The sequence below is a fragment of the Pinus tabuliformis genome, chromosome 8 (assembly GCF_031772625.1).
Source record: "Pinus tabuliformis cultivar Carrire ecotype Pingquan chromosome 8, CPIR1, whole genome shotgun sequence".
NCBI lineage: Eukaryota > Viridiplantae > Streptophyta > Pinopsida > Pinales > Pinaceae > Pinus > Pinus tabuliformis.
The window spans coordinates 1448105572-1448120963 of NC_142294.1; the positions used below are offsets into that span (position 1 = coordinate 1448105572).

The 15392-nt window shown below is 34.3% G+C and overlaps 1 protein-coding gene across 1 annotated transcript; it reads right to left on the reverse strand.

Moving 5' to 3' along the window:
* Positions 1–12905: 12905 nt before the first annotated feature.
* On the reverse strand, positions 12906–15185 carry LOC149241174 (uncharacterized). The gene has a single exon (XM_089370461.1). The coding sequence runs from the start codon at positions 15183–15185 to the stop codon at positions 12906–12908; it is 2280 nt and encodes a 759-aa protein (XP_089226587.1).
* Positions 15186–15392: the final 207 nt, after the last annotated feature.

Below are 15392 nucleotides of genomic sequence, written 5' to 3' on the forward strand. Positions count from 1 at the left end.
CAACAAACCCTCGTAGAAAATGGATTACCTCCCTAAACCACTAGGAGTCTTGTTGAAAATGAAAATTATGGGGCAGATAAGGTGGATGAGAAAGATTTGATGAAAAATACCGTGCATTTAACAAAGAACCACTTCGTGGAATTTGCAGAAAATGTGGGTTGGATTCAATTTGGGAAGAAAGGAAAATAAATTTATCCAAGAAATACAGGTAGTCATTCGATATCAAAATATAAATACACTAGAAAATGGAATGTAAATATGTTTATATTTTGGGGGGTTTTGCAAAATATTTAGTTGGAAAGGGATTGAAGTATTTGTTTGATGGGAAACTAGTTTGGGTTTCGTGTCTGGTCAATCTCAAAAGCACAGGGAAGAGTGGAATATGTAAAGGTTTTGGCCTTGCAATATGGATTTTTTTAATACAACTCTCTATCCTTTCCATTTAAAAAAATAAATAAATCCAATTATAAATTCCAAATTTTATATTTAAATATTTGATAGAAAATTTACAATTTATGATAAAATTAGATTTTAATAAGTAGATTCAAATTTTAAAATTAAGGGTCCCGAGATGGCTAATCTCATCATAAATATTGGGTGGATATCTAAATGGAGGCACCCTACTAAAGGTGGCAGCTTGCAAGTGAGCCACATCAAATGCGTTGCAAGGAGAACACAAATTAAGACTATAGAGGAGGCCAAAAGGAAGGGTAATACAAGGAATAAAGGGAGGTTGGGGATAAATTAATGTAGCACATCACATTAGAACATAGTAAGAAGGATTAGATGGAAAAACTTGTGTAGGATAAAGCTTAAAGAAATTGCCAACAAGCACTAGTGGGTAACCCCAACTACCCCTAAACATTGTGCTACACACTCCACTAAATACAATAAAATCGAGACCAATAGAAATGTGAGCACCAAAAGGATCGTTAAATGCACTAATTCCAAGCTTGAAGACGTGGAGCCGAAAACTACAACAACAAACACCAACTCTAGAAGAAGCCACAATGTCCAATTACAAGTCTCATTGACAAAGTCAAAGTTACCCATTAATTGGCCATCTCTAGCCCCAAACTACTAATCCATAGACTAGTCCAAAGCACAAACAAAACCAAACCATTGGGAGAAGGTGAAAAATGCAAAAAAGAAATTCCCAGTGGCTACATGCAATTTGTTGTGCATGTTGAAAGACCGGAGAAATAATACCACCTACTAGGAGGGAAGTATGTAACACATCATAAAATCTGTTGATAGTGACAAGAGTGAAGACTTGCCATATTCTTCAACTTAATAAGAAATGCTCACATGTTTAGTGAATAGGGTGGGTTGGCCACCCCATCAACCCTATTGAATTGAAATATAAAGCAATGGGGTGGTGAGAAAGCCTCCCAACCTTATGGGTACTCTTGATATCCACCTCCATGAGGGGATAAAACAATGGCCATTAATATGTATAAACAAATAATTTTAATTAAAAGAATCAAAGTATATATTTATTATATCTAAACATTTCATGAAAAATGGGAAAGTATTGGGGAAAGCAACCTTGAATATGCAATTTAATTATAGAATTAAATGTCTCACAATCAAATACATTTTTTATTTTTTTACAAGTCACTCCCCGACACATCAAATTTCAATGTATTTAAATTATTTTAAAATACACAAATTGTACACACATGTATTCAACTTAATTCAAAACACATATAATATGGAATACAAAACTCACACCATAATTAATTAAAAATTTAAACATTTCAATAAAAATTCACACATTTTTTATTATAAAAAAATACACTTAAATATACAATATAAACTTATAATATCATACAAACAAAATACAATTTTTTTAAAAGTTCATGTCTCTCAAACATAAAATCTCCAAGTACTTACATTAATTTAAACTATTGTAAAACAAAGAGTGTTAATTTATTATATCTAAACATTTCATGGAAAAATAGGAAACTATTGGGGTAAGCTTGAATGAATATGAAATTTAAAATTATAGAATTAAATGTGATGCAATCAAATGCATTTTATTTTTTTACAAGTCACTCCCCAAAACATCAAATTTCAATGTATTTGTATTATTTTAAAATACACAAACCCTACACATGTGTATTCAAATTAATTCAATATTCATATAATATAGCATACAAAAATCAGAGTACAATAAATGCAAAATTTAATCATTTAGGGAAAAAATCACACATTTTTTTATAAACAAATATAATTTAATATACAATATAATATCATACAAATACAATACAATTTTTTTAAATGTTCATGTCTCTCAAACATCAAATTTCCAAGTACTTACACCCGGATGCAGGTGTTAACCTTAGCATTTAAGGACATGGCCTTCTGCCCAGCCATCTGGATTGCCAGCCGGCAGGAGGGTGATCATCCGGCCCGCATGAACCACGCCATATTAAGGCTCATGGTAAGTGAATTAATGATCGCTCAGTCTCGGACGACGCTGCAATTCAATGCGTGCATGGCCCTTTCGTCCTGGTTCGCGCTCTTCAACATGACGCGCCTTCATTTTCCCGCTGCGGGTTTTGGCTTCGGCCTTTATATCACCATGTGGTCTCAGATGTTCCATCTCGTCCCTCCTGTGGCCTCAGTCGTTTGGCTCTGCAACAATTCAGGCTTCCATAGCATCCCTGCTCCGCCGGTTCTTCTCCGTCTCAGCTGTTTTCTCAGTTTCCCTGGTGCTTCCCCAATGCCTCGCAGTCGAGGTATTCCGCGAAGGGGTGGTCGCTCTGGTATCAGAGTAAGCCCCTCGCCTTCAGAGCCCCGACAGCTAACTCCAATTGCATTGGCTCAACCCTCTTCTCCGCAGTCTGACCAGGAGAGAGCCAACCCAAACAGCTCATACCAGTCTTCCAGTTTTGTCTTCCAAAGTCGGATTAATAGACCGACGGTTACTGTGAATTTTTCTGTGTTTATCTCTGAGGAGGAAACTCACCATCCCAGCTCGACCCCTCCAGCTTTCCCCAGTTCTCAGAATGAAGGCGTTCTACTCGGAGATATGACGGGGCTGGTTTATTACCCGGACTTCATCAACAAGGAAGCCCCTGCTTCGAATGTTCCTCAGCAACCCGCTCAGGCCATGGAAGAAGACAAAGTCAGAGAACCAGCTCATTTCCCTTCTGGAAATTTACACCTGGTAACGGATTCGGCTGGAGAACCGCTGTTGGACGAAGAAGGCTATGTCACATGGGTAGCCTCTCCAAGTCCGGTGAAGGAAGAAAGGCAGGCCTCTCCAAGTCAAGCTGACTGATTCGACTCCAGGTGCTTGTTATGTTTTTTTGACTCTGTGTCTATGGTTTTACAGTTTAAGTCTCGGGTCTGTTTTGTCTTAGGATTCAGATGGTTATAGCAATACTAGAAAATTCAGACTTCTTTTTCTGTTATACAGTGAGTCTTGATAGATATCAATGTATTTTTGAAACTACTGAAGGATGGGCGTATCATAGTCCGGATACTTTTCGTCAGGATGTTAGGGATAGCAATCAATATCTCAAGATCTGCATTGTTCATCCTGTGAATAGCACCTACTGTAAAATCCATGAGTTTTTGCTAGAGGACTGGACTCGGCCTCCTGTGCGGCTCTGATCTTTGTACATATCTTTTTACTTTTTTAATAGAATAGCATTTACCGAGAAAAAAAAAAATTCCAAGTACTTACATTATTTTAAACTATTGTAAAAACACATTCCTAATTTATTATATCTAAATTTTTTTTTTACACGCCACTCTCCTAAAACATCAAATTTCAACGTACTTAAATTATTTTAAAATACACAAGTTTTAAGTTGAAATTAATTCAAAATAAGTATAACATGGCATACAAAATACATACAAGAATTAACTAAAATTTTAAACATCTCATAAAAAATAAAGAAATTTTTTGAATTATTATAAAAGATATAGTTTAATATAAAATATAAAATTATAATATCTCACAAACACAATACAATTTTTTTAAATGTTATGTCTCTAAAACATCTAATTTCCAAGTACATACATTATTTTAAACTATTGTAAAACAAACAACGTTAATTTCTTATATCTAAACATTTCATGAAAAATATGAAACTATTAGGGAAAGGATCCCTTAATATGCAATTTAAGATTATAGAATTAAATGTCATACAATCAAATAAAATTTTTATTTTTATTTATATGGGTCACTCCCCCAAAAAATAAAATTTCAATGTATTTAAATTATTTTAAAATACACAAATTTTACACATGTATTCAAATAAATTCAAAATACATATAATATCCCATATAAAAATCACAACTAAATTAATTAAAAATTTAAACATTTCAAGGAGATATTACAATTGTTTTTATAAACAAATATAGTTTAATATACAATATAAAACTATAATAACATACAAACACAATACACATTTTTTTTTTTAAATGTCCATCTCTATCAAACATCAAACTTTCAAGTACTTGCATTATCTATTGTAAAACATAGCGAAGTTATTATATCTAAACATTTCATGAAAAATCTGAAAGAACTAGGCAAACGATAGTTGGATATACAATATAAAATTATAGAATTATATGTCATAAAATCAAACACATTTTTTTTAACAAGTGAGTCTCCCAAAACATGAAATTTCAATGTATTTAAATCATTTTAAGATACACAAACTTTACACACTTATTCAAATTAATTCAAAATACACATAATATCCCATACATAAATCACAATATAATTAATTAAATATTTAAACATTTCAACAAAAATTCACAGATTTAATGACAATATAAAATTCTAACACCATACAAACACAATACACAATTTTTGTAAATATTCATGTCTCTCAAACATCAAATTTCCAAGCACTTATATTATTTTAAACTCTTGTAAAAACACATAGTGTTGCACCCATAACCAAATACAAACAACATAGCATTTACATAAAACTTTAACATGATACAACATAGGACACTAAATATAATGGAATATAACAAAAAAATAAATTAAAAGTTTTTGTTTTATATAAATTTTAGAATTTGAAATCATCATTTTTTATTTTTATTTTTATTTTTAGTATTGTTTCTTTATGATATTTAATTTTTATTTGTTTTGTAATTTTAAATGTACATCTTAATTAATAAAGGAATCAAACACAAAGAATTTTAAATGCAATTGGTCTATATAAATGTGCCTCTACAAGCATCAAATTTTAAAATGTGAAACTGAAACTTAAATACCAAACAAAGGGTGAAAACTTTTAAAAACAATTATGAAAATGTAAAAAGTGTTTGTATAAATGTTCAAATTTGAAAGTTCATTATTATTAATTAGCTAGAATTTTAATTTGTAGAGACTTGTCAAAAATAAAAAAATAATTTTAAATTCCATTTTCACATTGTCATTAACATATATCCAAACTTGAAATTTAATAATATGAAATATAAAATACACTATTAAGTTTTAAAATGTAAGAGTGGATTTTAAAATGCAAGCTCTCAAATTAATTTAAAATACAGATATAAATTAGTTTAATTAAAACTTGAAAATTTGAGATTTACATATTTGATGGAAAACCCAAAAATTTATAAAATAAAATGTCATAAAGTACAAAATAAATTTAGAAATTCACGTCTAGATGGAAAAAAATTTCAATCTATATTTAGATAACATGGATAGAAAAAGGGCAAACTATTCATAAAATTATAGTTCAATTTACAATTATATACTTGGATATCATACAATGCACTCCAAATGGATGTAAATTAATTTGAAATATAAATTTACCATCTCAAACTCATCATTATAATATATTAAAATATAAATTTAATAACAATATAATCATTATATCTGAAAATTTCATAAAAAAAATCACATGTTTTTGAACAAATTATAGTTTAACATACAATTAATGAAACACTATTTTTTTATTTTTTTCCTGTAAATCAAAAGTATTTAAATTATTTTGATAAAACTAAATTAGAAATTAAGTATTATATGAATGCAATAAAAGTATGTGTTTCTCAAACATAAATTTTTGAATAGTTAAATCAACTTAAATAGAGTGTTATGTCTACCACCTTATACACATAAACACAATAACAACAACATTACATTTGACATTAAGAGGATACAACACAAAACACTACTACACAACACAAATATATAGATTTAAGCTTCTGTTTATAATGTTAGATTTAAGTTTCTCTTTATAATGTTCTAGGTTATTAAATATATGAGATTTTAACATGAGGTTGTAGAAAGTTCACAAATGTAATTTTATGAATGTCATTAGAGTTTGTATAAGCATAAAATTTTAAGTAGTGGAATTCAAAATTAAATAGTACAAGTGTCCAAGTGATCAAACATTGAAATTTTTAAATGTGATTTTCATAAATGTGGTTGGCATGTAAAAATTTCATTGTATAGATTTTAGAACTTTGAAGATTAGTTTCTATTAAAAATGAAATCGCAGATTTATCAAACATGGAAATTTTTAAATGTAATTTTACAATTGTTATTATTTAAATGTGCTAAGGTTTAAATTTTGAGACGGGAAATTTAAAATAAATTGAAGCTCTACACATCCAAGTTCTAAAATACAAAAATTAAATTTTGAAATGTGGGGTTGAAAATTAAATATATCAAAAATTTTTACATAAAGAGTGCAATAAAAATTTCAAGGTTATATTTTGTTAGAAATTTTATTATAAAATTATTATGAAAAAAGTCACTTCATTAAAAGGGTTAAAAAATATTATTAATGTTCAAAATAAATAATTTAAAAAATTGTTATTATAAAATGATGGCAGAAATAAATTTAAAATTAGAATTTAAAAAACCAAAGCCATAGAAAAATAATAATAAAAAAATTAAAAACTAAACCACAAAGCATGAGAAACACAATAAAAACAGACACTCCTCCATGATAGCTTTGGTCATGGCTATCCATGAAGGTTGGGAGAAGGGGCAAGCCCCTCTCAAAAAGAAAATGCTTGATTATATATCTATTATATAGTTTTTTTCTGTTTACATCAATAATAATATAATTTTATTAACCAATTACACATCATCTACTTGCTACTCCTATATGATTTGGACCTTCCATCAACCTCCCCTCTTCATGTACCTTGTCTCCCACAATACCTTACTCTTGTAAAAAACATTTTCCATATATCTATTTCATATCACAAGAGAATTAAATATTTAGTAGCAATTTTAGTGTCCATTAATAAAAACAAAAACAATTACCTAAATATTCTCTCAAATCTAACTATTATCCTATTGGTATATATCATGAATTGAATTACATTCTTGTGCGGAACTTCCTTCTTACCTTCCAACTCACCAAAAAGATGTTACTCTTTTGTTAAACAATATTCCATGTGTTCTCTCCTCCTGTTTCATATCATAAGAAGGTTAAATGTTTAACAACAATTTTATATTTATACAATAAATACAAAATACAATTAATTAAATATTCTTTCAAATCCAATTGAAAATAAATAAATGTGATACACAATATATATTTTCCTTTTATAAATTTCGGAGGCATTTCACATGAAATAAAAAGTAATAAACTGTAATATATATAGTTATCCATGAATTATCCAGAGGAGTAAAAGTAAAAGCATGCTAATAGAAAGTCTTGAACAACTAAATATCCTCCCTTTTCTCACGCAATATCAGCAACCTAAAGGCAAGCCCCCTGATAATAGGAGGCCGCACACATCTACACCTCATACTTCAAAGTCACAACATAGCAAAAATATTTGTTGGCATATGTTTTGCAATTGGAATCTACTCTATTCCCTTTCCAAAGCATTTTGATCTACTGCCTGTTAGAGAATGTTGTAAATGTTATTATGGTTTTAATTTAATTCAGTTGATATGAACATCCTCTATTCCCTTTCCTTTCCAAAGCATTTTGATCTACTGCCTCTTAGAGAATGTTGTAAATGTTGTTATGGTTTTAATTTAATTCAATTGACATGAACATCCTTTGATTTCACTACCATTTCAATTAGATTGGTTGGGCTATAATCTCTCAAGCTGATATAGAAAACACACCTATATGGGCTACCTCCACAAAATTGTTCAGAAATAGAAAAAACACTTATATGGCCTACCCCACAAAAAATTTCATAGTATACTGATCAAGAGAAAATAAAGAATGCTAAACCTGCATGACACCATTTCTAAGGGATTGATTTCAAACAAGGAGGCAGTAATTTTGCTTCAACCTTTGACAAAATAAAAGTGCCTACCCTAAACTACTCATTATCATAAATCACAAGACCTATTTCCCCAAAGAAAGCAAGGGCATTGTCCCTCTGACAAAACCGTGAGTAGCATTAGGCAGAGACAGAGGAAGTTATTGCAGAGCCTATTACCTTAAGGGGTAGCAGAGACAAGAACAAGGGCAAGTATTTGTTTCCATAACTATGCCAGCTGGGGTTGTGTGAGACCATATCTTTGAACGAATCTTTATAAACCCCAATTTTTTTAAAACATTTTCATTGATTTAAAATTTATCCGGTTTCTCTAAAAGAAAAATCAAAACAAACTCATACTCAAAAATATAACTCTCCTCTATTAAAAAATGAACATTATAAAAGAAAATAAACCTGTAACTATCCAAGAACATTGAAAGAAAAAAACAAAACAAACGCATACTCAAAAGTATAACTCTGCTCTATTAAAAATGAACATTATAAAAGAAAATAAACCTATAACTATCCAAGAACATGGAAGGAAAAAATGCCTTGACCATTAGCCCCAGTTCTAAAATACAGTCTTAGAAATCCAAGGCATTAAAGATCATGGATTCTTTAAATTGGGTTTATTTTTACATGGAGTTGGAATACAAGGGAAAACTATAATGTACTTAAACCTCAGTCAGTTTTATTTATGAATAAATTGTTAATTAGGGAAGCCATAATTTAGATTCTCACCTGTAATAGCAAAAACCCATAGTAATCCATAATTATGTCCTTGTACTCCAAACACAAAGGCAAAACAAGGAATATTAGGAAAACAAATGTGCTTAATAAAATGATCGAAGCACACACACAATTAATTGAGATGATCCATTACAAAACCATCTTAAAATACAAATAAAAAATAAAAGGTTGCATACCTTGTCCCAGTCGGATCCTGTGTCCTCTTCTCTTCTCTTTAGCATCATCCTGCTTCCTAACCCCAACTAACTAGTGCCAAATTCCTCTCTCTCCTAACCCAAACCAACTAGATCCAATCTCTTCTTCCTCTCCACCCATACTGAAAAGAGAAAACCAGAACCATGCCAAAACAAAAATTATAAAATAAAAGAAAAAACAAAAACCCAGAAAGAGACAAACACAGAAACAATCATTCAATTAAGCATCACCATGCTTGAAACACAACAAAAACAAATGAGAAAACTGGTAAAAACATCTAACAAATTCAGCTCTCATTTCTTGTGCCAACCTAAAAATCCTGGCCATGTCCAATCTCTTGCTAAGCCAACTCACAAATTAAATTCCAGGGACTGGTATGGGTCTGCAGATTGTCAAGCTCCACCATTAGCATGAGATGGAACAATACCAAATGTAAAGGCACATGCCTGGCTCCTCTACGCATTTATTTCCTATCATAAGGAAAGGATGATAATGGAATGTATTATCAACTACATTTCTCCTTGGAGTAACTGTGGCTAGGGTAGAGATATTTTAAAGCCCTCTCGGTCCCCAAAATTATGCGTCCAACATGATGTTGCAGCATCACTTCGTGTGGCTTGAATAGATATCCAAACACCACATAAACGTAGCACAAAAAATCATAAAAAATTACCTTAGAACTATGGCCTTTTCCATGAAGGATATGCACACCCAAACATAAGAGAAACTCCTCCATATCTTCTGCCAAAGTCATCCTCCTTACTAGTTTGCAAGCTCCCTCAAGTTCGCTATCTATCTTAAAGGTATACCTAATTTCATTTGCACTTTGGATGTGCTCTAAACCTCCAAAACTTCTATTTATATGCACACACGTGGCTCCATGAATTTTTCCTTGGAGCATACTTTAGCCCAACTTAACCTTCCCAACTAGACAAATTAACCACCGACCACATATAAAAATTAATCTCTTATTAGAGATCTCTATTTTGAGAGACTTTTTCCACCCTTTTCTCTTCTAGGTGTCCTCTAATAGCTCCAAGTGTTGAATCACTCAAAGTCCAATTGTTTTTTCCCAACTCATTTAGGTGAAAAACCCCAAACTTGGGTTCCAATCCCACATCACATTTTTTTCGCTTCCTCCTCCAAACATCGATCGCTAGGGATTCAAGTACTTCCCAATCTACTAAATCTCAACAAACTCTTTAGATATAGATCCACAAGAGATTTCCTATTAGACTACAATTGACCATATTCCACCATAAGCTTGAGAAGCGCGAGGTGATATAATTTTACCCTTTTCACACACTAAAAAATAAGAATGAAAGAAAAATTATACACAAGGCCATTTAAATTTCACATCGAAGTACCTATCATGGAATCTCCTAAGCATATTGCAAGTTAAGACTCACAGTGTTCGAAACCAATGCAGACATCAACATATAATACCAATTGACCAGAAATTTTGGTGGGTATTTAACTACAAGGCCCATAACACCTATAAAATTTACACTCAATTTCCTGAGAAGTCTTGGAGCATACCCAAGAAAAGGGTAAGATAGAAAAAAAGTGTAGAATTGCATCAATTTTTAACATCATCTATTGGACGAGACACCCTGTAGTAACTAGGACATGTCAGATTTGTATTCATTGAAATAAAAAGATAGAAAATGATGGTAGATAAGAAAATACAGGAGTATCAACTATTTAGTTCAACCAAAGTTAGCATAGAAAATGGAAGCTCGAAACAGACATATAACTGAGGATAGTTGAGTGAATGCAACGAGAATGAAAAACAAGTGCTAGACATCAAATTGACTTCTAGTTCACTTCGTGTGACTACCAAAATAATTGTAGGATAAAAGGCTTGTCAAGATAAAACCCCATCCAAGAAGGTTGATACACATGAAGTCCCATACATGAATACTATGTTGGAAGATATATTAAAGGAAATGTTAGAGAAAATTAATTTACAGACATATGGTACCTCAACCTCACCTACAACTCACGAACAATTTCCTCTATTAGAGTCAAGTAATAATTATTAGGAAAAATATGTGGAATACCCGAAGAATAAACAAAGCCATATATGATTCCTAATATCCTATGTTTCTCAAGTAAACATAAAAAAAGAACATAAGGCTTCTTATTCAAGAAACAATGTTGACTTTAACCCAACACTTTTTAAATCAATGATAATTAGATGAAATCAGTTATTCCCAAACAAATGGTTCATTTCACAATAATACAAGAACTATAAGTGTTGAAGGGAGTAATAAAAGTTTTAAACGAAATAAACACAAAATTTTAATCTTTAAAAATGCTTCAAATTCTTGGCCAAGGTATCATATCTAAACGTTAAAGAAATTTCATGTACTTGAATGACTATATTTGTGCATGGAGGAAATATTCCTAAATGTATTACTTATCATTTAACAGTATGATATTATCTATGTGAAGATATATGTTATGGGTTCATGAGACTGTAGCTTTCATTTCTAGATGTGGAGAAGACAGTGACAATTTAATATTTTAATTTAAGACATGAATCTTAAATTAAATTGCATATCTCCTTCTCCACCTCCATCTCATCCTCCTCCTCCTCCACCTCCACCTCCACCTCCACCTCCTCCATCTCAACCTCCACCTCCACCTTCTCCTCCTCATCCACATCCACCTCCTCCTCTCCTCCAACTCCACCTCCACCACCTTCTCCACCTTCTCCTCCTCCACCACCTCAACATCCCCCACAACCTCCTCCACCTCCTCCACCACCTCAACCTCGACCCCCTCCTCCACCTCCCCCCCTCCTCTTTCTCCTTCTCTACCTCCACCTCCTCCTCCACCACCTCCTCTTCCCCTACCTCCACCTCCACCATCCCCTTCGCCTACGCCTCCCCCTCCCTCTCCGCCTCCACCTCCTCCAACACCACATCATCGTCTTCCTCCACCTCCACCACCACTTCCTCTACATCTACCTCCAACTCCACCTTTGTCTCCTCCGCCTTATCTCCCACCACCACCTCCACCTCAACCCCATTCACCTCCTCCACCTCCACCCCCTCTTCCACCACCTTAACCTCCACCTTCAGCTCCTCCTCCACCTCCACATCCACCTCTACCTCCTCCTCCTCCACCACCTCCTCCATCTTCTCCTCCTCCTCCTGCTCCACCACCTCCACATCTGCCTCCTCCTCCAACTCCAACTCCTCCACCACCTATACCTCCTCCTCCACCATGTCAACCTCCTACTACATATTAAAAAAAAAATAGTTTTTAGGGTTTAGGATTTATAAAACTTTAGTAAATTCTTTTTTTTTTTTCCGCGGAAAAAAGCAACTTTTTATTATAAGAGAAAAAGTTTTGATCCAATTTTGCTTAAGCCACGCAGGGCTTAAAGAAGCTGTCACAGCTCGACCCGCAGGGAGCTTTTTAACTGAAGGTAGCCAGAGAGAGTCTTCCTCCAAAGAGGAGGATGTAGAACCAATTACATCGGGAAAAGAAACAACATATTCTGGAGTCTCCATTATGGAAAACAACTCCATTACGGTCATATAAAATAGTATCCATCAGCCCTGAGTTTATACAAAAATAGTAAGAGTCTGGAAACTGTGAACTAACAGCCGGTAGTATATGGAGCAGCAAAAGGAAATCAATATACAAAGAAATATATACAGCGTGATAAAGCAAAACTAATAATGAGCCGAAGACAAAAAGCAGAAACAAAAATGCTGGAGGAGATGCTACTGATCATAAGGAGGCAGGACAGATCTGAAGGACTGTCCCTGTAATATTTCTTCTATCGTCCAGCTGTCCGGATCCTGTAGAAGACCTGCCTTAGATAACTGATCGGCTTCTTCGTTCCTTTCCCTGTAGATGTGACATAATGAAAACCTGTTAAAGAGGGACTTCAGATATAAGATCTCTTCAACAATTCTCATTAAGATTTGATTTTGGCAAGCAGCTAAACCGTTGATCCAGTTTATAACATTTAGAGAGTCCCCAAATAACTGTATTGTGGTGATGTTTTTATGAAGAAGCCAGCAGAGGAGGAGGCGTAAAGAGGAGAGTTCTGCGAAATTATTTGTTCCTGGGCCCAGCCCAACTGATGCTTTTAGTGTATGATCTGGGTTGATGTGTATACTCATGCCTGCGCCGGCCCGATTGTTTTGTGAAGCTCCGTCAAAAAAGCCACTAGGGATATCCTCCTGAATTGTGATAAGGTTTTGCTTTGATCTGGATTTTTTTTCTTCAGGGGGAGGCAGAGAGAGGTATATGGCTGCAATATTTGAGGCAATAACTGTGGGAGGAGTGATTTGATCTTGGAACAAGCTCTTATTTCTCGCGAGCCACACTCCCCAGCAAAAGATGACCGGCAGATTTCTCAAGTTCCCTTCTGAATAAGTATTCCACCAATTTCTCCAAGATTCGACCAGCGGCGCATTTCCCCAGAGTGCAATAACCTTGAGGAGCCCAGTGACCTCCTCCCAGATCTTTTGAGAGAAGGGGCAGCTGGTGAAAAGATGATTTAAAGATTCCTCATTTATCTTGCACAGAGGGCAACGCCCTGGCCCAGCTAAAAATCTGGTTTGAAGGATTTCCCATGTTGGGGCCTTCTGTTTTAGAATGCACCACAAGAAGAGTTTAGCTTTTGCAGGGCTTTTGAGTTTCCATAAAGCTTTTGACCACCAATCCGGATCTCCCCAACCTATCTTACCTAATAGGTAAGAGTATCCCTCCTTAGGTGTGTAATTCCCCGATTTGCTGTGAGCCCACATTAACCGATCAGGTTCCTCCTTTAACCTAACATTGGATCGTTTTAATTCTTTGATGAAGATTGACCATTCATTCTTCCATCTAATATTTAGCCCTAGATCTTCATCATTTTTCCATACCTGGCCCCAGATGGAGGGTTGTCCCGCTCTTGCTATTTGATTTAATGAGATAATGTTGATGGCCTCGAGATGACGAAGGAGCCCTGGAGATAAGACATAATCTTCATTGCACCCAATCCAAGGGTCTCTACCAATCCTGATGTTTCTGCCATCTCCCACTTTCCAGGCTAGACCTTGTTCAATTACAGGAAAAGCATCCACAGTGGCCTTCCAAATTACCGAAGAGTTTTTTGTCTTCTTATTCTGGCTCCGGATCCAATCTTCCAGGGGCATAGGGTCGATATACTTCCTTTTAATCACCCTTGTCCATAGGTTTTCTATGGTGATAAGCCTCCATCCAGACTTTGCAGCTAACGAGGAACTGAACTCGGGGAGTCTTTTGATCCCCCAACCTCCCCACTCTTTTGATCTGGCCACTTTGTCCCAAGCCACCCACGGTAACCCGGAGAAGTCCTTTGAACCAGCCCAAAGAAATCTGCAACATATCCTTCTGATTTGCTCCATAACTCCTTTAGGAATCCAAGTTAAGGCAGCCCAGTAAACCGGGATGGCTAGCAAAACAGATTTGATGAGAGTTAGCTTACCAGCTCTGGAAAGCCATCTGTAGCTCCAGTGAGAGATTCTGGCTTCGATTTTTGCTATAATCCAGTTCCAATCAGATTTCCTGTAAGCAGCAGGCTTTAGCCAGAACCCCAAGTATTTGAAAGGAACGTCCAAAGATTGTGAAGGATAAGGAAATAACTCAGCAAGGAGGCTCCTTTCCCTTCTGTCCACATCTGCCAGACAGACTTGTGATTTTACAGTATTAATCTGCATTCCAGAAGCTTTTAGAAAAAGATCAAAAATACTCTTTATCTCCTTTAATTCGCTGTAATTTCCATTTGTAAAGATCAAGATATCATCAACGAAAAGAAGATGGGTGATGAAGAGATTTATAGCTACCTCTATACCTTTTACCTTGTCCTCACTTCTTGCTTTTTGGATCAACCTGCTGAGACCTTCGGCCACAAGGAGAAACAGTAAGGGTGATAAAGGACACCCTTGTCTGAGGCCTCTCTGGCTAGTGAAGAAGGAAGAGGCAGCGCCATTGACTAAAACTGCAAAGCTGACATTTGTAATGCATCCCATGATCCAACTAACGAATGAGTAGTTGAAACCCACATGAGTAAGAAGCATTCGAAGGTAGAGCCAGCTAATCCTGTCGAATGCTTTGGAGAGGTCAATTTTAAGAACAGCTCCTTTCTTTTTCTCTAATTTGATGCTATGAATTACCTCCTGAGCAACCCCAATTGCTTCATAAATTCTTTTAATAAACACTTAAAGAAAAATTTAAAA

Bases quoted from the DNA above. Each gene is read 5' to 3' on its own strand.
- LOC149241174 (XM_089370461.1), bottom strand. From the start codon at position 15,185: ATGGGATGCATTACAAATGTCAGCTTTGCAGTTTTAGTCAATGGCGCT.